Source organism: Hemitrygon akajei, chromosome 11 (genome assembly GCF_048418815.1).
Source record: "Hemitrygon akajei chromosome 11, sHemAka1.3, whole genome shotgun sequence".
NCBI classification, from domain to species: domain Eukaryota; kingdom Metazoa; phylum Chordata; class Chondrichthyes; order Myliobatiformes; family Dasyatidae; genus Hemitrygon; species Hemitrygon akajei.
In genome coordinates this window covers 149,095,994-149,118,861 of record NC_133134.1, presented here as the reverse complement: position 1 = coordinate 149,118,861, position 22,868 = coordinate 149,095,994, and the positions used below count along the sequence as shown (strand labels likewise).

At 42.3% G+C, this 22,868-nt stretch overlaps 1 protein-coding gene across 6 annotated transcripts in view; it reads right to left on the bottom strand.

Annotated features, from left to right (window-relative positions):
• LOC140736115 (disks large-associated protein 4-like) overlaps positions 1-22,868 on the bottom strand; it is an 835,615-nt gene that overhangs the window by 188,865 nt on the left and 623,882 nt on the right. For all 6 annotated transcript variants that reach the window (XM_073061900.1, XM_073061903.1, XM_073061899.1 and 3 more), the window contains one exon: positions 2,984-3,204. In XM_073061900.1, coding sequence (XP_072918001.1) covers positions 2,984-3,204 — 221 coding nt within the window. The remainder of the gene's footprint in view (positions 1-2,983; positions 3,205-22,868) is intronic.

Genomic DNA, 22,868 nt, shown 5'->3' with positions numbered 1-22,868 from the left:
CTGCTCTCTCACCTCTCAGTCAAAAAATTCTGGGCTCAGTTCCCACTTAGATTAGATTATATTAGCTTTATTTGTCACATGTACATTGAAACATACAGCAAAATCTGTCATTTCTGTCAATAACCAACAGTCCGAGGTTGTGCTGAGGGCAAGTGTCACCAACCTTCCAGCGCCAACATAGCATGTCTGCAATTTACTAACTCTATCCTGAACGTACTTCTTTGGAATGTGGGAGGAAACTGGGACAGCTGAAGGAAGTCCATGCAATTATGGAGAGAACATACAAGCTCCTTCCAGACAGTGGTAGGAATTGAACCCTAGTCTCTGACACTGTAAAAGTTTGCATTAAATGCTATGCTACCGTGACGCCCATAGTGGGCTTTATTCAAAGCAGTTTGCGCAAATTCTATGCTGGAATGCTGCTGCCAACTTTTGCACGTGACATTTATTGAACTGAGTTCTGAAAGATACTAAAGCAATACTTTTGAAGAGCAGCAGTAGGGCTTATTATCTGCCTAGGCTAATACTGATCGCCTGCTCACTTTGCTGGAACAGACTGGAGCTAGATTGTGCTTGACCCAATTGTACCCAACAGAGTCCAACTGTTCCAAAAAAGAATGCTGACCCATGAGCAGTGACTCAGCTTTGTGAACTTATTGTCCCAATGGCTGTGATAATCAGTCTTGAGAAACTTGAAACAGATTTAGCTGATTTTAAAAACTTAAAAAACCATAAAACTATTTCATAGCAAAACTCAAATAATTTAATTAAAGACATTATTATTAACAAAAATTAACAAAAAACACCAAAACAATTTCCATTCAATGTGGCCATTCTAAGGAAAAGAATGGATCATGCTAGATACTCCATCCACAATCCAAGGAAGGCCGAGGCTTCCCTGGATTGGTTTACCTGTCTGTTCAATTCAGTACAGTTAAGATTTGTTCCCCGATTCAATGCTTTGATGTAAACCCATAAGTACTCACTCTATAATTGTCACAATAAGCATAATGTAGAGGGAATATTACTGTGATTTGTTGATCACTATCATTCAGATTGGCAATAATATCCAAATGAATATCAATTTATACTTGCCTGTTACAGAAAAAATGCAGTAATAATTGGTATGGGTACTGTCAACAGTATCACTAAAGACTGGTGTCCAGATGCACTTTGTCTCAATGTTTGCTTTCTTCAAAACTTTGTAGTAGTGTTAGACATTGTTCCCTTCCTCCACCTTCTCCAGCTGCCACACACTCCCCCACAGGATCTTCTTTCCCCACTGTTCCCATCTGCCACTCCCTTACGCTCCATGCACCATCTTTCTTATCAAATTCCATCATATACAGCCTTTTGTTGTCCTTACCAATCAGCTTGCAGCTTCTGTTGTTATTCCCACTCTTTCTTTTTCCATTTGGCATTCATTACTCCTCATTTGGATTCAACTATCACTCAGTGACCGCAGATACTGGAAATGTGGAGCAACACACAAAAACACTGGAGGAAGTCAGTAGGTCAGCAGACATCTACAGAGGGAAATGAATAGTTGATGTTTCGGGCCGAGACCCTTTGGGACCCTTGAAGACCTTCCACCTATCACTTGCCAGCTTTTGCCCCACCCTTCTCCACATTTATCTATTTCTCCTCTACTCTTTCAGCCCAGATGAAAGATATCAAATGGAAGATTAACTGTCCATTTCCCTCCAGAGTTTGAACTTTTTTGCTCCTGATTCTAACAATCACAATCTCTTGAGTCTCTCTTATTTTGTCGTTCAGGTTAGTACAGACAGATGAGAAAACAATGCATTGCACTTTTTAAGCATATGGACATATTCCAAAACTGGGTCATCATTGGGGTACCATGGTAGTGTAGTGGTTAGCACAATGCTTTACAGACCTGCGGCCTGGGTTCCATTCCCGCTGTTGCCTGTAAGCAGTTTGTATGTTCTCCCTGCAACTGCGTGGGTTTCCTCCCACAGTCCAAAGGTGTACTGGTTGGTAGGTTAATTGGTCATTGTAAATTGTCCCCTAATAAGGCTAGGATTAAATGGGGAGGGGGGGGGGGAATTGTTGAGTGGCATTCCTCAAAGGGCCCGAAGTAAATTCCACAATATTGTAAGGATAAGCAGAAAACCAACAATATATACTGTAACAATTCTTATCTTTACATCATGTCTTACAAATAAAAGTGTGATCCAGGTGCGGCCACTCAGTGGATTCTTATACACCCAAGAAGCTGTTTTAATTCCTATGACATTAAACAACCTTGAACCTTAACTGGAATGAAGAACTTGCTTCTACTGATTTTCCCAAAACAAATCCATTTGTAATTACTGCAAACAGCAAGTACCTTGAAGTCGGACCATGGCCTCCTCTATGAGACCACCCTCAGGGTGGAGGAGCAACACCTGATATTCCATCCCGTTAGCCTCCAACCTGATGGCAGGAATATTGATTGCTCCTTCCAGTAAAAAAATCCCCTCCCCCCTTCTTCTTCTTCTATTCCCCACTCTGGCCTCCTGCTTTTTCTCACCTGCTTAACACCTCCCCCCGGGTCCCCTCCTCCTTCCCTTTCTCCTATGGTCCACTCTCCTCTCCAATCAGATTGCTTCCTCTCCAGCCCTTTACCTTTCCCACTCACCTGGCTTCACTCAACATCTTCTAGCTCTCCTCCTTCCCCTTCCCCCCACCTTTTTATTCTAGCGTCATCCCCCTTCCTTTCCAGCCCTGAAACGTCATCTGGTTATTCATTTCCATAGCTGCTGCCTGACATGCTGAGTTCCTCCAGCATTTTGTAGGTGTTGCCTTGTAGGAGCTAATAGTTTGGAAACCCTTTTTGGCAGGGTCTTTTTTTTAATAACTTGCAGATTGTTAGAAAGAATATGATAATGAAACACTATCACTTTCCATGGAAAATAATGTTATTTTTCTGCATCAGTGTAATAAATCAAACTGATAAAATGAGCGTAGATGAGGGACTCACTTCCGCTGACTGATCTGGTCACTCAGAGACTGCTGCGTGGCCTTCAGGTAGCTTTGACGTCGCGCTGCAGTCTTTGGAGATGGTTTGGGGCTCATCTCAGAGTCCTCACTGTCATCGTCTCCCATTGCCTTGATGTAGCTGCCGCTGCGCATTCGCCGACAGGGAATTTCGCCCACTTTTCCACGTGAAAGAGTGCTATTCCAGTCATCGTGAAGGGGGACCTGCTCAAGATGGAGAACCTTTTGTTAGACCAAATGACTTTCTACTTTATATGTTTAAAAAAATAGCCAGAAGAGAGTGGTTCGAGGGAGACTAACTACATCGTGATAACATTTGCTGCTGGTCAAAACTTTTGGAAAAAATGCTCTTGAGTTGTTGACTCCATCAAATGACACGATGTATGTGAGAGCACATCAGGATAGCTACTTTATGCATCCTCTGTCAAATGCTATTAGAAATCACTGTTTCACTTAGAAGAACATCCTGTCAGCTTGCATGCACAGTGAGAGCAGCATTTTTGCGCATATAATCTCAAATTCAGAACATGTTTGCTAACAATTGAATCTTTATGACAACAATCACGAGCCCAGATGTTACCAAGTTTTCTGCAACCTATTATTTTGTAGGTTTGCTTTACTGACAATGTCCCAGTTTTATACTGCATGGGCTGCTTCAGAGTGTTGACACCATTGCCCTAAAATCCTTAAAGCTACTTTTACCTGAGATGAAGGACAAAGTTTTATGCTTTAAGAATGAAAATAAATCATCAAAATCTTTCCCTTTACTTCATCAGTCGCCAGGTCTTCAAGGGAGCAGCAACACTTTAGAATGTTAGTCCCACTGGGCAACGTTTACACAAAAAACTGGGTTCAGAGCTTGAATAGACATCACAGTGTTTGGCTTACAGTTCAGAAGCATCTTTCATTTCTGACAGATCTACAGATTGAGAGCTATTTTCTGTTTTAGAACATTACAGCGTACCTTTTCCTCTATTTGAGAATCCTTGGACAAATGTTAAATTAAACCGTGGGGAGCTAATGCACTTGCAGAATTATGCACACTAGAAAAATTTTATGCAGTACGATTTCATGGAATGACATAATAAATATCAGTTAGCAACAGTTTATTCTTAATTACTTTTGATAAAAGGTGGACCCCAGTCAGAATATTTGCCCAGCTTTACACTACTGCAAATCGTCTAAATGATAATCAACTCTCAACAGACTTGATCAGAAATGTCAATGCAGCCAGTCTGGTCTGAAAATCTGTGTATAGTGAATTCAACCCAATTTCTAAACTTTACTCAGTCAAAATATCATTGTAATCTGGCAACTTTGGAGCCAAGCACGTGTTCATCAAAGGCTAAAGCCATTTTTCACATTTAGCAGAAAGTGGCACTTCATTTCCGTAATGACTTTCAATGCTATGTCCCTTTAGCCACCAGGATATTCTGAGATTCTTTCTGAATAATTTGGACACTTTTATGACAGAATGCGCACAACTCAGCCCTGAAATGTTGAGACTCTCATCTTTGGCACAGATTCTCCCTTTTCCGATGTGAATGGACAAAAATTTGGAATCAGATATTAAAAAAAAAACATCAGCTCACTGCACAAGCCAAGCTCCAAGTCGGAAGAAGAAATGAGCAATTTCAAGCTTTTTGTATCAACATTTGGATGTTGCTTCACAGTTGCATCCAGCATGCGACATACAGACTAGTGCAATCATCATGCATTGATGGAAAGCTGTAGCAAGAACATAAACAGCCTTCAGCCGTTTCCTTATTTTGACATAACTGTGGCATCATGTTGGGCAGCTGTGAAGTGTTGGATTTAAGCCTTACAATCGCACAGCAAATGCTCAAAGAGAAAAGCTTTAGAAGAATGCTCTTGATTCTGTTATTTTCAGCCACCATACAACAGCTTGATTGCAAGCAGTGTATTTGCATGTGTATAATGGGAGAGATGTTGCTAGAACTGACCAAAACACAGATGGATTAAATCTGGATGAACAATCCGGAGCAGTAACTGTACGTTGTTGCAGTTCAAGGTACAAACTGAAGAGATAATAACCACTATTGTTAAGCAAGTGAGAGAGACAAATGAAAGTTGAAGTAGCTAAGGAAAGGCAGGGAGATAAGTTGCACACAAAATTGTTGATCAGGATGAAATATTTTTAAAAAGCTGACTAGAAAGTGTCAACACATACAGCTTGCATGTATGGAATGAGCGGCCTGAGAAAGTGGTAGAAGCAGCTGCAATTTAAACTTTTAAAGACATTTGGATTGACTCTCAATGTCAACCCTATGTCCCTGTCATGACAGGCGGAGATAGGCGAGGCCAGCCAACACAGCTCTGATGAATCTGTAAAGGCTAATCCCCATACAGTGGATACAATAGATTACAGAAACATCCAACCAGATCATTGACTTTGGACGATGGAGATGGGAAATCATCAATGGCTTATCCTCTTCGGGAGCTAAGGGCCCGAGAAGAAAGAAGAAAGACATCTGGATTAGATAGGAAAGGTTTAGAGGGAAATGGGCCAAACATAGTCTAATGGGACTGGCTCAGTAAGGCTACTTAGTCAGCAAAGTGTGATGTGATTTGGGCAAAGAGACCCTTTTCCATGCTGCGTGTGATCACCTCCCATAGCATTTAAGAGGAAAGTATGGTTTCAAAATGCAGTTGGTGAACAATGTGGGAAGCAAATTAAAATTGAATTAGAAAACATGATTCATAAGATAAAAATAAAATTGCAAAGAATCAGGAACACCTTCAGATAGGCATTTTGAGCAAGGAATATACTTGTAATATGATAAGTGAAGTCCTGTGTCCTACATTGATGTGTGTGAAATAGGAAGAGGGTATAGTCTCTGAGCTTGAGTCCCCCTGGCCTAGGACAGTGAATACCTATCACACAAAATACCACTGTGGGCAAATCAACAGTCACATAAAAGACCACATATCAGTGCCATGAAACAGTCTCTCAGAATATATTTGCACAAAAGTACTGTTTGTAACAGCCAATCCTTCCACTTCATCTTGGAAAAATTGTTTTATAAATTGGATTTTGTTAGAAGTGGACATGTTGGGTTTAGTTCCTCCCATAAATTAATGGTTCAAAGACCAGGGCAGCAATTTAAAGTGAAGAGCAAAGGGTTTATCAGACACCATGCAAAGAGTAGAACTCATCACCAGTTAGGGTGGTCATAGAGCCACAGAGTTTTACAGCAGACAAACAGTCCTTCAGCCCATCACATCATGCTGACTTTTTTGCTAGTCTACACTAATCGTATTTGTTTCAATTTCCCACCTTTACCTTGAATATTTAAGTGCCTGTCTAAATATCTCTTAACCAGAGTGATTTTATTTGATTTCATCATCTGCTCTTGGTCCAGATACAGACCACAGAACAGCACATTACAGTACAGATTCTTTCCCACCATTTTAACCTACTCCAAGATCAATTTAACCCTTTCCTCCATGTAACCCTCCATTTCTATTTTATTCATCTATCACTCAAACATTCTCTTTGTAAAAATACTTTTCCCATGATCACCTTCAAAATTCTTTCCTCTCATCTTAAACCTGCTTTTGATTGCCTCATCATGGACAAAAGATTCTGATTATCTGCTCTAACTACAACTCTTCTAATTTTATATACCTCTTCTGGGTGATCCCTCAGCCTCTTCTGCTACAGGGAAAACAAAAAATCCCATCTACTATACACTGCTGTGCAAGCACATCCTTCCTACAGTGTGGTGACCAGACCTGCAGATAATAATCCAAGAGCAGTCTAAACAGAGTTTTGTAATGTTAGGACCATAATGCCATAAGAAACAGGAGCAGAACAAGGCCATTCGGCCTGTCGAGTCTGCTCCACCATTCCATCATGGCTGATTTATTATCCCTCTCAAACCCATTCTCCTGCCTTCTCCAGGTAACCTTTGATACCCTTACTAATCAGGAGCCTATCAATCTCTGCTTTAGATATACCCAATGCCTTGACCACAAAAGCGGTCAGCGGCGATGAATTCCACAGGTTCATCACCCTCTGGCTAAAGAAATTCCTCCTCATCTCTGTTCTAGATGGATGCCTCTCTGTTGTGAGTCTGTGCCCTCTGGTTCTAGACTCCCCCACTGTAGGAAACATCCACTATACATCTGCTCTACAACGTACTGTAACTTCTCAACTTTTTTATCCGATGCCCCAACAAATTAAAACAAGAATGCCGCATGCCTCCTTCACCACCCAACCTACAGTACTTCAGGATATTCAGATTTGAACTGCCTCCCTCTATTCATCCACATTTCATAGCACCCTATCACTTACTCTGCATGCCCTACCCTTTGTGCTGAGACAGAGTCAAACAGGGCTTTCAAACGTAAACTTCAAAAGTAACTTGAAATAAAGCAATTTACAGGGATATGGCAAAAGTGCAAGGGAACACAGCTGAATGAATTAATCTCGAGGGAGCTTTCAAGGACTCGGTGGCCTGCCGGCTTCCTCCAAAATCATTACAATTGTATTATTTGAAAGCTCAAGGTATGTGCAGTTGGAAGTGCAATAACTTGGATTAATAGCTAGTTAAAATGGAGAGTGTATGTATTAACAAGTGGGTAATTGTGTTCCACAGCACTAGTACCTGAGGTCACTTCTGTTCGCGATGCACATCAACTGATGTGGTAGAAACCTCAGGGGGACAGTGTCTGCATTTACAGATGCTGTTACAAACCTCTTACAAAATGAGATGTCATACATTTTGTCCAAACATAGTTAAGAGTGACGGCAGCAGTTTAAAAAGGTGAAAGCCAAATGATATGAAAGCAAAACAAAGCAACATTTTTAGCCACTGAATAACTAAAGTCATAAAATACCAATCAGGAACAGAACCTCGCAAAAGAGGGATAGAAAATGAAAGTCAAGATGTAATTATTAATATACATAACCTTAGTAGATCATAATTGAGATCGTCTGTACATTGTGGGTTCTATGATACTCGAGGGATGATGTGTCATAGTCAACAGTAAGGCAGACTGATCCAGTTATTAACACACAAACACACAGAAAGGTTTGAAAAACTAGATCTGCTATTCAGTGGAAGTCTGTTTTAATAAACTTGTGAAGGATTGAAACATATAAAAGTGGACAGAATGTAAGGACGTAAATGTAAGAGTAAAAGGTTAAGGCAAGAAGCATGAGAAGTGCTTTTAACATGCTGGATTGTCAGGAAGTGGAATGCATTTCTGGATATAGTACTCATCACAAATAAAAATTAAATTTTGCTCGATAGTTGAAGGAAATGGGATGCAAAAAAGGGATACAAAAACAAGACACGCACTTGGGCACAACAACAGACAAAGTTGGTAATCCTCAGCAGGTCACGTAGCATCTGTGGAGAAACAGAAGTCATTCAGTTGAGGTTACAGGTTTGAACCCTTCCCTTGGGGACTTGGATTGGTGCTGCTGCTCATATGGAAAAAAGTAAATGTGAACAGACTGGGTCAAATGCTACCGTTCATTTTCAAAATTAGATTGGACACTGAGAATTATTGATTTGTACGAAATGAATCTCAAATATACCTGTCACTCCTTATCAAATCTACAGTCGAAGATAAAAGACAGTGTTGTATTCTAATCCAGTACTAGTTTGGAATCAGTAGATTTTTGCTACTATAAAATTCATAAGGGTGATAAAACTATTTTGAAAGAAACAACAAACTTAAATGTTAATTCTCCTTCCTTCTCTATTTATACTTCAGATTAGGAACTGTTCCTTAATAATTGTAGAGCTTGATCTACCAGAAATAATAGGCTCCAACTTGTTGAAAAATGTTGGCAATTCCAGCCAACTGCTGGGATTTACCTCCTGTATGTAAGAGTGGATTTTTTCTCATATAAAAGACCTGAACTTGTTAGCTGTGCTTTTCTGGCAATTCTAACGTTACTCTCTGATGCTGGTTTTTGTTACTTACTTGGTTCGACTTAAGATGAGGCCCATCTGGTCCACGCAGAAGAGGAATCTCATCAGTTCCATTTCCTTTTCTCTTAGTTTCCATATCCTGCAACTTATTCTCTTTCACATACCCACCAACTCCTACACTAAGGAACAACATACAGCAGCCAAATAATCTACCATCATAGTGTTTGAATGTGGAGGAAATCAGAGCACTCAAAAAAAAGTTACAGAGACCAACTCACAGATGTCTTCATGGACATCTTCAACATATCACGCTGTCCCCACATGCTTCAAATCAGCCACCATCATCCCTGCTCCAAAGAACTCTACACCTTCAGAACAAAATGATTACTACCCAGTGGCACTGATGCCGATCTTTATGAAGTGTTTGAATGGCCAGTAATGACACATCAAAAACTTCACTCCTGCCATGATGGGCACTCACCAATATGTTTACCAACAGAACTGCTCTATGGCAGATCCCATACCATCTGCCATGCACCTGGCCCTGACACACCTAGAAAACAAGGACACTTATGTCAGAATGCTGTTTCTGTATTTCAGTTTGGCATTCAACATGAATGCCCCACAAACCTTAGTGTACAAACTCCTACTCCTTGGTCTAAACACACCACTGTGCAACTGGGTGTCGGACTTCCTAGCCAAAAGACTTTAGATAGTCAGGGTGCACAGCCGCTACTCCCTCCCTATCATCCTCAATGCGGGTGCCCCCAGGGCTGTTTGCTGAACCCATTGCTGTACACTCTGCTCACATTTGACTGCATGGCCAAACACCTAAGCAATTATATGGTCAAGTTCGCCAATGATATGACAGTGGTGGGGCTCATCACCAACAGTGCTGAGACAGCCTACAGAAAGGAAGTGGAAGAGTTTGAGGCCTGGTGCCAGGTAAATCTCTCCCTCTCCCAGTGTAGAGTGCCCTTCCACTTCAAAACATCCACCTTTGTTTGGTACCTAAGAAGACCAAGGTAACATGCCTGAACGACTGGTGTCCTGTCGCACTCACCTCAATAATAAGCAAATGCTTTCAGAGGCTGGTCAAGGACTACATCTGCAGCTTGTTACCACCCACACTGGACCCCCTACAATTCGCTCACCGACACAACTGATCAACAGATGGCGCAATAGCCACAGCTCTACACACTGTCCTTAGACATTTGGAGGAGAGGGATGTTCATGTGAGAATGCTGTTCTTGGACTACAGTTCAGCACTCAGCACAGTAATTCCCTCCAGGCTCAACAAGAAGCTCAGGGACCTCGGCCTTCATCCTGCCTTGTGTAACTGGATCCTGGACTTTCTGTCAGATCGCTAGCAGGTGGTAGGAGTGGGCTCCCTCACCTCTGCCCTTCTGACCCTCAACATAGGTGCCCCTCAGGACTTTGTCCTAAGCCCTCTCCTTTACTCTCTCTATACCCATGACTGTGTCGCCACCCACAGTTTCAATCTGCTAATTAAATTTGCTGATGACACTACACTGACGCTCTTCCTCAATGTCGCAAAAACAAAGGAGCTGGTTGTGGACTACAGGAGGAATGAAGACAGACTAGCCCCTATTGACATCAGTGGGTTGAGAGGATGAACAGCTTTAAGTTCCTTGGCATAAACATCACCGAGGATCTCACGTGGTCTGTACATACGGTGTCTTTTTCACCTCAGACAGCTGAAGAAGTTTGGTGTGGGCCCCCCAACTCCTAAGAACTTTCTATAGGGACACAATTGAGAGCATCCTGACTGGCTGCATCACTGCCTGGTATGGGATCTGTACTTCCCTCAATCGCAGGACTCTGCAGAGAGTGGTGCGGACAGCCCAGCGCATCTGCAGATGTGCTCTTCCCACTATTCAGGATAGTTACAAAGACAGGTCTGTAAAAATGGCCCGAAGGATCATTAGGGACCCGAGTCACCCCAACCACAAACTATTCCAGCTGCTACCATCCGGGAAACGGTACTGTGGCATAAAAGCCAGGACCAACAGACTGCTTAATTTATGCTGACACAACTGTATTTCTATGTTATATTGAATATCCTGTTGTATATAATATTTATTATAAATTACTATAAATTGCACATTGCACATGTAGACAGAATAATAACGTAAAGATTTTTATTCCTATATGATTTTTATATGAAGGATGTAAGTAATTAAGTCAATTCAATTCAATTCACACAACCTCTTTCTTCCTCAGTGTCAATAAGGCAAATGAGCATGTTATCAGCCTCAGGAAAATCTGAAGCACTCACACCCCTCTTTACATCAGTGGCACAGTAGTAGAAAATGTGAGCAGTTCCAAGCTCCTGGGAGAGCAGATAATTTCTCATGGTTTCAGAACACATTCTACACCAGGAGGAAAGCTCACCGAATGTTCTACTCCTGAGGAGGCTGAAGCAAACAGGACAGTGCACATTTATACTCATGCCTTTCTACAGGTACACAGTAGAGAGCATCCTGATATGCTGTATCACATCATGGTACGGAAACTGCATTGTGGTAGACAGGAAGGCTCTACGCCAGGTAGTCAAAATTGCCCAAAGCATCACCGGCATCAGCCTACCTGCCATCAAGGACATATATACAGAAAGGTGCTAGAAAAGGCCCATTAATATCATAAAGGATACAACCCACCCTGCTCACAGACTGTTTGTCCCACTCCCATCAGGGAGGAGGCTATGTAGCATCCACACCAGGACCATTGGACTCAAAAACAATTGCTTTCCCCAAGCAGTAAGGCTGATCAACACCTCCGCCCACTAACCCACCCCTCCACACTCCCAACAACCAGTACTTTAACATTTCCTTTCAGTCCCCTTATGAACAGACACTCTTGAGCTTAGTGATACTTTATGGATATGCAATCAAGCTATGTATATAAGCTATCTTTAGTATTTATAGTTATTGTGTTTTTTTTTATTATTCTTGTGCTCTTTAGCTTATTGTGTTTTTTTGTGCTGGATTGGATCCAGAGTAACAATTATTTCATTCTTCTTTTCACTTGTGTACTGGGAATGACATGAAGCTAACTTGAACAAACTCCATGAATTAAACTGGAACTGTGAGGGATCATTTACTGGTATAGACAGGAATGATTCTGATGGAGAACTGTAATATATATAAGGCAATTGACTCAGCAAATTAACATCAGAAAATCTACAAAGGACAAAAGCAAAAGCTTTTCCATTTGTCAATGATGAGTTTCAGCTACAAATTCTGTATCATTGACTCTGTTTCCTTTTCTCCACAGAATATACCCTGCTCTGCTGAGTATCTTAAGTTTCCAGTGTCCACAGTTTTGTTTTATGATTTATTTTACTCTGGATTAGATTTTCTCTGAGTCAGGTCGTTGAACAATTCTCAGCCTAACATAGCTGCAGTTGTAAGCGTGATTTTGATCTACAATGTTGACCGACAGATCAAATTATATGAAAACAAATACAGAAAGTGACACTTCATAGACTGTTAATGATTCAGTCAGGAGGAAAGCCTGCAGCTTGGTGGATCAATGCAATACAGATTAAAGATTAGCTTTATTTGTCACATGTACATCGAAACTTACAGTGGTGCATTATTGTGCGCCACTGGCCATCACAGTCTGAATATTATGCTGGAGGCAGTCCACAAGGTCGCAACACTTCTGACACTGGCATAGCATGCCCACAACTCACTAACCCTTACCCATACATCTTTCGAATGTGGGAGGAAACTGGAGCACCCAGAGAAAACCCTTACAGACAGCAACAGGAATTGAACCCCTATCCACGATCACTGGTGCTGTAATTGATGTGCGATGTCTAAATGCTATGCTCCTGTGCATTACAGATTCTAAGTAGTGTGCTTACCACTGGAAACAGAATGTAAAATTTTCAAATCTCTATGGCATTGGCTAATGACCACTGCTGTAGTAACATCATGTTTCATTAGATCAGCTCCAGAAGATGTGCTGATCACTGCTAATGAGACAACCTTTTTATCAAATGTAAAACTACGGAGGTGCGAGTAACTCAGGTAAGCATTGTGCTTCAGTTTCTTCACACTGCCTACAAAGTTATTGGTTGTTAAAAGAGAGGATAATGACTGATCAGCATTAAGGCATCTGCATAATTTGATTATTTTCATTTCAAGGATGTCCTAATATCAGCTTTCATCAGTTCTACATACAGTACTTGATCATCATTGTGAATTATATTGCTTATTATATTGACACAAGGATGGAGAGTTTATTTTTTAATTCACCCACACTGCATGGTTGATTAAACTAGGAAATTGGAAGGGAGAATGATGGAAAGAAACATTGATAAATATTATGGGTCTTATCTTGCTGACAGTTCTGCAGAAGCAGAGTGTGTGTGCAGAAGAACCTGTTCTCAAATCCTGCACCAGATCAAACCTTCCATGGGAACTACAGGCTCTTTCATTTCAACGGAATTATCGCAGCTGAGGGAAGAAAGGCAGGGAAAAATATGTTGCTAATCTTTAGTTAGCTGTTTCCTGTAATATATTTAATTACTTCAAAGCATCTTAGGTGATTAAAAAAACAGTTTTAACTGATTAGATTTGGATTACTTTGCAGTTTTGAAGACTGAAGGGAGGCTGGATGGAAATTTTTAAATTATGAGAGGCATCAATAGGGTAGACATTAAGGATCTTTTTCCCAGGGTACAAATGTCAAATACTAGAGGACACTGCTTTAAGGTGGGAGGGAGAAAGTTTAAAGGAGATATGCAGACCAAGTTTCTTTTTACATGAAGAGTGGTAGGTGTCTGAGAGGGGAGGATTGTAGTAAATGAAAAAGATACAATACTGTACTAGTGTTCAAGCGACCTTCAAGTAGGCTTTTTCTGAATGTGCATGGAACAGGGATATGGATCACGTGTAGGCAAAAGGGATTAGTTTAGTTGAGCATCATGTTCAGCACAGACTTTGTGGGCCAAATGGCCTGTTCCTCTGCAGTTCACTTACAACCAGTGAGTTCACTCTTGATCAAAGTCAAGAGGTGACAAGTCCCTAAAGAAAATTCTAGCCCATGTTAACAAAAATAAGGCACGATTAGGAAAACTTACCAAAGATGGCTGGCTAAGCTGAAGTTTTGATCATTGTCAAATGAGCAGCACAATTCTACGTGGAGGGAGAGAGGTGAATGACACACACGACTGACAACATCACAGTAATGGGGCAGATCTTCCACTGCTTTGAATCTTCTGGCCACCTGTCGTGGACTGGACAGTTTCGTCCAACACATTGCAAACACATCAACATTTTCAACTAAAATAAGTGGGTGTTTGACAGCTAGTGCAGACTTAGTGACCTAAAAGTCCTGTTCCCTTGTTGTAAGACTCTGACTCTATGAGTAAAATAATTAAATAAGAGACTTGCTTTTGCCTCCTAACCTGGAACCTGGAATCCCCATTAATATGGATTCCAATGGCATAGCAGCAGAGGGACAGGTCAATCCTCAGCACAACGGTGAGAAGAAGATCGAGCGAAGACCCTCCAAAGTGGAAAGCGGTTTAAAGGAACTTGCCTCAACAAGAGTTGATCTGTTTGCTCTGCCAAACTGGGCCACCTTCGGAACATATTGGAAAACTGATGAACAAACACGAGGAAATCTGCAGATGCTGGAAATTCAAACAACAACACACACAAAATGCTGGTGGGACACAGCAGGCCAGGCAGCATCTATAAGGAGAAGCGCTGTCGACGTTTCGGGCCAAGACCCTTCGTCAGGACTAACTGAAAGGAAAGGTAGTAAGAGATTTGAAAGTAGTGGGAGGAGGGGGAAATGCGAAATGATAGGAGAAGACCGGAGAGGGTGGGGTGAAGTTGAGAGCTGGAAAGGTGATTGGCGAAAGTGATACAGAGCTGGAGAAGGGAAAGGATCATGGGACGGGAGGCCTAGGGAGAAAGAAAGGAGGTGGGGGGGGGGGGGGAAGCACCAGAGGGAGATGGAGAACAGGAAAACAACTAAATATGTCAGGGATGGGGTAAGAAGGGGAGGAGGGGCACTAACAGAAGTTAGAGAAGTCAATGTTCATGCCATCAGGTTGGAGGTTACCCAGCCGGTATATAAGGTATGTTCCTCCAACCTGAGTTTGGATTCATTTTGACAGTAGGGGAGGCCATGGATAGACATATCAGAATGGGAATGGGATGTGAAATTAAAATGTGTGGCCACTGGGAGATCCTGCTTTTTCTGGCGGACCGAGCGTAGGTGTTCAGCGAAACGGTCTCCCAGTCTGCGCCGGGTCTCACCAATATATAAAAGGCCACACCAGGAGCACCGGACGCAGTATACCACATCAGCCGACTCACAGGTGAAGTGTCGCCTCACCTGGAAGGACTGTCTGGGGCCCTGAATGGTGGTGAATGAGGAAGTGTAAGGGCAGGTGTAGCACTTGTTCCGCTTACAAGGATAAGTGCCAGGAGGGAGATCAGTGGGAAAACTGATGAATCTTAGAGCCACAAAACGATAACACCATAAGACACTGGAGCAGAATTAGATCATTTGGCTCTTCGTGTCTGCACCACCATTTCATCAAGGCTGAGTTATTATTCCATTCTCCTGCTTTCTCCCCATAACCTTTGATGCACTTACTAATCAAGAACCTATCAATCTTCATCTTTTGTCACATACTGGGACTGTGCAGGCATTTTACAGTCAGTGGAATCATCAAGATTGCACGGAGAGAGAAAATTTGGAGTGAGACTTAGAGTAGGGGTGGCATGTGTAGCAGTTAGCATAATGCTATTACAGCACCAAAGACCAAGGTCCAATTCTGCCACTGTAAAAAGTTTGTACATTCTCCCTGTGACCATGTAGGTTTCCTCTGGGTGCTCCAGTTTCCTCCCACATTCCAAAGATGAACTGGTTAGTAGGTTAATTGATTGCATGGGTGTAAATGGGTAGGAGGATTTGTTGGGCTGGAAGGGGTGTTATTGTGCTGTATCTCTAAAAGCAAATAAATAAATAAACAATGGGGAACTGAAGGCACTTGTGAAAAGAAGGGCTCCTGTAAGGTTGGTAGCGGCTACACAGGGGAAATTTAGTTCAAACAGTTTACATAATAAAAAACACTTGTCAATGTTTGAACAGAGGAAGTAAGGGATCAAGATATGTCTGATGTTAGAGAATTTGGGGTGCAAACAGGAATGAATACAATGCAGACAGAGAATACCAAATTTGATTATTGACACAATTTACAAAGGCACAAAGTATTACCCTAACAAACATACTGTAACAGAATTTCTTCCTTTGTGCTCTACACTTGCCCCTCAACCTATCCTCCATCATAGTTTGTGTGTTTTTCTCTAAATTTCCAGCAGAATCCCTTGTTTTTATAAACCCTTTCTCCTGATAGCTTGCTCAGCACTGTAACCCATGACTGTTGAAAGAAGAATTATTATTTTTTTCTTTTGTACTTGCACAATTTGTTGTCTTTTCCACATCAGTTGTCAGCCTGTTGAGTGCAGTCTTTCATTGTATCAAGCTTATTGGATTTGTTGAGTATGCCCGCAAGAAAACAAATCTGAGGGTTATACGGTATATGGTGGCATATACCTACTTCGATGATAAATTTACTTTGAACTTTAATTGTGACTGCACTTTTACAACTTTCGCTGTTTTGAGGGATGAGTAAGGTTTTATGCTTTTTCTAGGCACTGATTGAGTAGTCGATCATTTTAAAACTGACTTACAGCTTTTTTCACAGGGTAAGAAATTTCCTCATTTTTCTAACAACTGTATTGCACATTTCACAAAAAAGTGATAACCACCAGTGGATGAAAAATCTGACACCAACACACTGAAGAAATCACCAACACTGCAAAATTACTAAGGGAGTTATTAACTATTTGTGAGTCAGCTTTTAGTATTTGACACAGGAAATATCAGCCTATAATATCAATGATAATGATATTTTAGTTTTAGCCTTCAGGTAAATTACAGCATAACCATATAAATGTGAGAAGTACTATATATCATAAGTACAGATTATGACATGAAAGTGCTTTTGACATAAAGAAATCAATGGATTTCAACAATAAAATGAAATGGAAGATATGAAAAAATGTTTATGGGACAAAAGTGTAATGAAAAGATCTGTTATGTTTCAAGCAACATTTTTGCCATTCATGCATCTTTTATTCATCTACTTTCCATCTGAGATTCCCAACTCATTTAGAAAATAAGACCATAAAATATAGGAGCAAAATTAGGCCATTTGGCCCATTGAGTCAGCTCCGGCATTTCATCATGGCCCACCCAATTCTCTCTTAGCCCCAACCTACTGCTTTCTTCCCATATCCATTTATTTCTAACTAATCAAGAATCTATCAACCTCTACCTTAAATATACTCAAATAACTTGGCCTCCACAACTGCTTGTGTAATGAATTCCACAGATTCACCACTCTCTAGTAAAATAACTTTCTCGTCATCTCCGTTCTAAATGGACGTCCCTCCATTTGGCGAACTGGAGCGGGGGCAGAGTTTCAGAGTTATGGATCATTGGGATCTTTTCTGGGAAAGGTATGACCTGCCCAAAAGGGACGGGTTACACCTGAACCTAAGGTGGGGGGGTAGGAGGGTCGCAATATCCTTGTGGGCAGATTGGCTGGAGTTGTTCGGGAGGGTTTAAACTAATTTGACAAGGGGATGGGAACCGGAGTGATAGTGCTGAAGACTTGGTTTATAAACAGAGGCACTGTATAGTGAGACTGCTAGCAAGGAGAGGCTGATGATAGGGCAAAATTGCAGTCAACAGGATGAGTTACAATGTAAAAGGTGGACAAAGTCGAAAAGCGTGAATACAGGACTGAAGGGGTATATTTGAATATGTGCAGTATACGTAGATGAACCTGCAGCACAGTTACAGATTGGTACGTATATTGTTGTGGGCATCACTGAATCGTGGCTAAAAGAAGATTGCAGCTGGCAACTTAACATCTAAGGGTACACATTGCATCGAAAGGTCAGACAGGTAAGCAGAGGGGTGGCATGGCTCTGTTGGTAAAAATGAAATCAAATCATAGAAAGAAGTGACATTGTGGATAGAGCTGAGCAATTGCAAGGTTAAAAAGGCTCTGATGGGAGTTATATACAAAATCCCAAACAATAGTAAGGATGTGGTCTACAATGTGGTCTGATTTCAGCAAGGCATTTGATAAGGTACCCCATGCAAGGCTTATTGAGAAAGTAAGGAGGCATGGGATCCAAGGGCTCATTGCATTGTGGATCCAGAACTGGCTTGCCCACAGAATGAAAGAGTGGTTGTAGACGGGTCACATTTTGCATGGAGGCCGGTGACCAGTGGTGTGCCTCAGGGAATATGTTCTGGGACTCCCATCCATATACACTACAGCTACTGCTCTACCTTCATCAATGTGCTTAGTCACATCCTCAAAAAATTCAATCAGGCTCGTAAGGCATGACCTGCCTTTGACAAAGCCATGCTGACTATTCCTAATCATCTTATGCATCTCCAAATGTTCATAAATCCTGCCTCTCAGGATCTTCTCCATCAACTTACCAACCACTGAAGTAAGACTCACTGGCCTATAATTTCCTGGGCTATCTCTACTCCCTTTCTTGAATAAGGGAACAACATCCGCAACCCTCCAGTCCTCCAGAACCTTTCCTGTCCTCATTGATGATGAAAAGATCATTGCCAGAGGCTCAGCAATCTCCCTCGCTTCCCACAGTAGCCTGGGTACATTCCATCTGGTCCCGGTGTCTTATCCAACTTGATGCTTTCCAAGAGCTCCAGCACATCCTCTTTCTTAATATCTACATTCTCAAGCTTTTCAGTCCACTGTAAGTCATCCCTACAATCGCCAAGATCCTTTTCCATAGTGAATATTGAAGCAAAGTATTCATTAAGTACCTCCGCTATTTCCTCCTGTTCCATACACACTTGCCCATTGTCACACTTGATTGGTCCTATTGTCTCACGTCTTATCCTTTTGCTCTTCACATACTTGTAGAATGCCTTGGAGTCTTCCTTAATCCTGTCCACCAAGGCCTTCTCATGGCCCCTTCTGGCTCTCCTAATTTCATTAATAAGCTCCTTTCTGCTAGCCTTATAATCTTCTAGATTCATATCATTACCTAGTTTTTTGAACCTTTCATAAGCTCTTCTTTTCTTCTTGAGTAGATTTACAACAGCCTTTGTACACCATGGTTCTTGTACCCTACCATCCTTTCCATGTCTCATTGGAATGTATCTACTCAGAACCCCATGCAAATATCCCCTGAACATTTGCCACATTTCTTCCATATGTTTCCCTGAGAGCATCTGTTTCCAATTTATGCTTCGAAGTTCCTGCCTGATAGCCTCGTATTTCCCCTTACTCTAATTAAATGTTTCCCTAACTGTTCTGTTCCTATCCCTCTCCAATGCTATGGTAAAGGAGATAGAATTGTGATCACTATCTCCAAAATTCTCTGCCACTGAGAGACCCGACACCTGACCAGGTTCATTTCCCAATACCAGATCAAGTACAGCCTCTCCTCTTGTAGGCTTATCTACATATTGTGTCAAGAAACCTTCCTGAACACACCTAACAAACTCCACCTCATCTAAACCCCTCACTCTACGGAGATGCCAATCTATATTTGGGTAATTAAAATCTCCCACCACAAAAACCCTGTTATTATTACTCCTTTCCAGAATCTGCCTCCCTATCTGCTCCTCGATGTCTCTGTTACTATTGGGTGGTCTATAAAACACACTCAGTAGTGTTATTGACCCCCTTCCTATTCGTAACTTCCATCCACAGAGACTCCGTAGACAACCTCTCCATGACTTCCTCCTTTTCTGCGGCCATGACACTATCTCTGATCAACAGTGCCACGCTCCCATCTCTTTTGCCTCCCTCCCTATCCTTTCTGAAACATCTAAAGCCTGGCACTTGAAGTAGCCATTCCTGCCCCTGCACCATCCAAGTCTCTGTAATGGCCACAACATCATAGCTCCAAGTGCTGATCCACACTCTAAGCTCATCCGCTTTATTCATGATACTGCTCGCATTACAATAGACACATCTCAAACTATTGGACTGAGCACGTCCTTTCTCTATCACCTGCCTATCCTCCCATTCACACTGTCTCCAAGCTTTCTCTATTTGTGAGCCAACCTCCCTTTCCTCCGTCACTTTAGTTCGGTTCCCACCCCCCAGCAATTCTAGTTTAACCTCTTCCTAAAAGCCTTAGCAAACCTTTCCGCCAAGATATCGGTCCCTCTCAGATTCAACTGCAACCTGTCCTTTTTGCACAGGTCACACATGCTCCAGAAGAGGTCCCAATGATCCAGAAATCTGAATCCCTGCCCCCTACTCCAATCCCTCAGCTATCCCTCAATCTGCCATCTCATTCTATTCCTATACTCACTGTCATGTGACACAGGCAGTAATCCCGAGATTACTACCTTTGAGGTCCTGCTTCTCAATTTCTTTCCTAACTCCCTGTAGTCTTTTTTCAGGACTTCCTCCCTTTTCCTACCTATGTCATTGGTACCAATATGTACCATGACCTCTGGCTGTTCTCCTTCCCACTTCAAGATATCGTGGACGTGATCAGAAACATCTTGGACCCTGGCACCCGGGAAGCAAACTACCATCCGCATTTCTTTCCTGCGTCCACAGAATCTCCTGTCTGACCCCCTAACTATCGAGTCCCCTATCACTACTGCCTTCCTCTTCCTTTCCCTACCCTTCTGAGCCACTCGGCCAGACTCTGTGCCAGAGGCACGGCCACTGTTGCTCCTCCCAGGTAGCCCCCCCACCCCCAACAGTGCTCAAGCAGGAATACTTATTGTTAAGGGGGACAGCAACTAGGATACTCTCTAGCACCTGCTTCTTGCCCTTTTCTCTCTTGACTGTTACCCACTTCTCTGTCTCCTGTCGTCCCGGGGTGACTACCTGCCTATAGCTCCTCTCTATCACCTCCTCATTCTCCCTGACCAGATGAAGGTCATCAAGTTCCCTAACGTGGCCCCTAAGGAGCTGCAGCTTGACACAGCTGGTGCAGACGTAGTCATCCGGGAGGCCAGGAGTCTCCAGGACCTCCCACATCTGACGCCGAGCACAGAAAACCGGCCTCACACACATACTTTGTCTTTATTTTAAACAGATAACCTACCTGGCCTTGACTCTTTACTGCCTAAGCCCCGTTAAGCCAAAGTCTTTCTACTCTGTCTCCCACTAATCCGTCGCCCGCTCTGTAAATCTATCTTCCTTTTTAACTCTTCCCGCTGTTCTCACCGGCTGACCTCCACACATTTACACAGTTCTGCCCCATTCAAACTGCTGAAGAAATAACTGTCACCTTTTTAACCCTGCTCGTTTTTAAACTCTTCCCTCTGTTCTCAACCTCCACGTGCTTATGCAGTCGTGAAAGTAAGAGTGAAGGTAAAGGAACCCTCGGGGTAGTAATATTAATATGATGGACTCACTCTGCCACTTGAGAAGGAGAAGCTAAAGCCAGATGTATCAGTATTACAGTGGGGTAAAGGGAATTACAGAGGCATGAGAGAAGAGGAGAACAAAATGGATTGGAAAAGAACACTGGCAGGGATGACAGCAGAGCAGCAATAGCTGGAATTTCTGGAAGCAATTTGGAAGGTGAAGGATTTATACATCTCGAAGCGAAAGAAGTATTCAAAAAGCAAAATGACACAACTGTGGCTAACAAGAGAAGTCAAAGCCAACATAATGGATCAAAAATTTGTGGGAAGTTAGAGAATTGGGAAGCTTTTAAAAACTAACAGAAGGCAGCTAAAAAAATCATTAAGGAGGTAAAAATGGAGTATCAAAGTAAGCTAGCCAATAGTATTAAAGAGGATACCAAAAGTTTCTTCAGATACATAAAGTGTAAAAAGAGGCAAGAGTGGATATCGGACCACGGGAAAATGACGCTGGAGAGGTAGTAATGGGGAACAAAGAAATAGCAGATGACCTGAATAAGTATTTTGCATCAGTCTTCACTGGAGAAGACACTAGCAGTATGCTGGAGGTTTGAGAATGTCAGGGGGCAGAAGTGTATGGAGTTGCCATTACTAGGGAGAAGGTTCCTGAGAAACTGAAAGGTCTGAAGGTAGGTAAGTCACCTGGACGGAGGGGTGGAGTGAAGTTATGATGGCGCTAACCGGCGACTCCTTTGCTCGCATTGTCAGAAACAGCTCTACTTCTAACTTTGATATCTCTTTTTTTTCTTTTTCAAGGTTCTTTTGAAGACCCTGACCTGGAGTTACACTCTGACTTCAGTTCTTTGTAGGAACGAGACCCGCTCTCAGGGCCTCACGACTGGCTGCTTTTTGATATCCCAAGGGTGCAGCCTGGAAGGTTAGCGTGCCTTCAAGGTACTGGATTTTCATGGCTCTGGAGACGGGCTGAGTCTAGGCCGGAGCCCCTGACTGAAGCATCCCAGGAGACAACAGGAGCAGCAGGTTAATTGCTGTGTGTTGTGTGTCCGGAGTGCTGCACCTTGGGGCCGACTCTCTGGGCACAGAGCTCAGAAAAAATGACGCAACAGACTTTTAACATTAAATCAGCAAGTTGTTTGTTATGTCTCCCCTCTCGCTGTCAAATGAGGACACCTCTTTTTCCCTTATTACGGAGAGAATGAGAGCCTGTAGTGTGTCGAATTACTGGGTGAACAAGTAGTCTTTGGGGTACTGCAAGTCTGTGTCCTTATTGATGCTTGATGAAAACTTGAGTGCTCAGTGGGGGGGGGGGGATGTCGATGATTTTTTGCTGGTAAGGGAGGAGGAGTCATTGCTTTGCTGTTCTTGTGCGCGGGAGGGGGGAGCTGGGGTGCTCTGGGGGCCTAACATTTAACTGTCATTCACTCTTTGGGGCACTGCTCTACTTTCGTGGATGTGTGCGAAGTAAAAGAATTTCAGGGTGCATTTCTC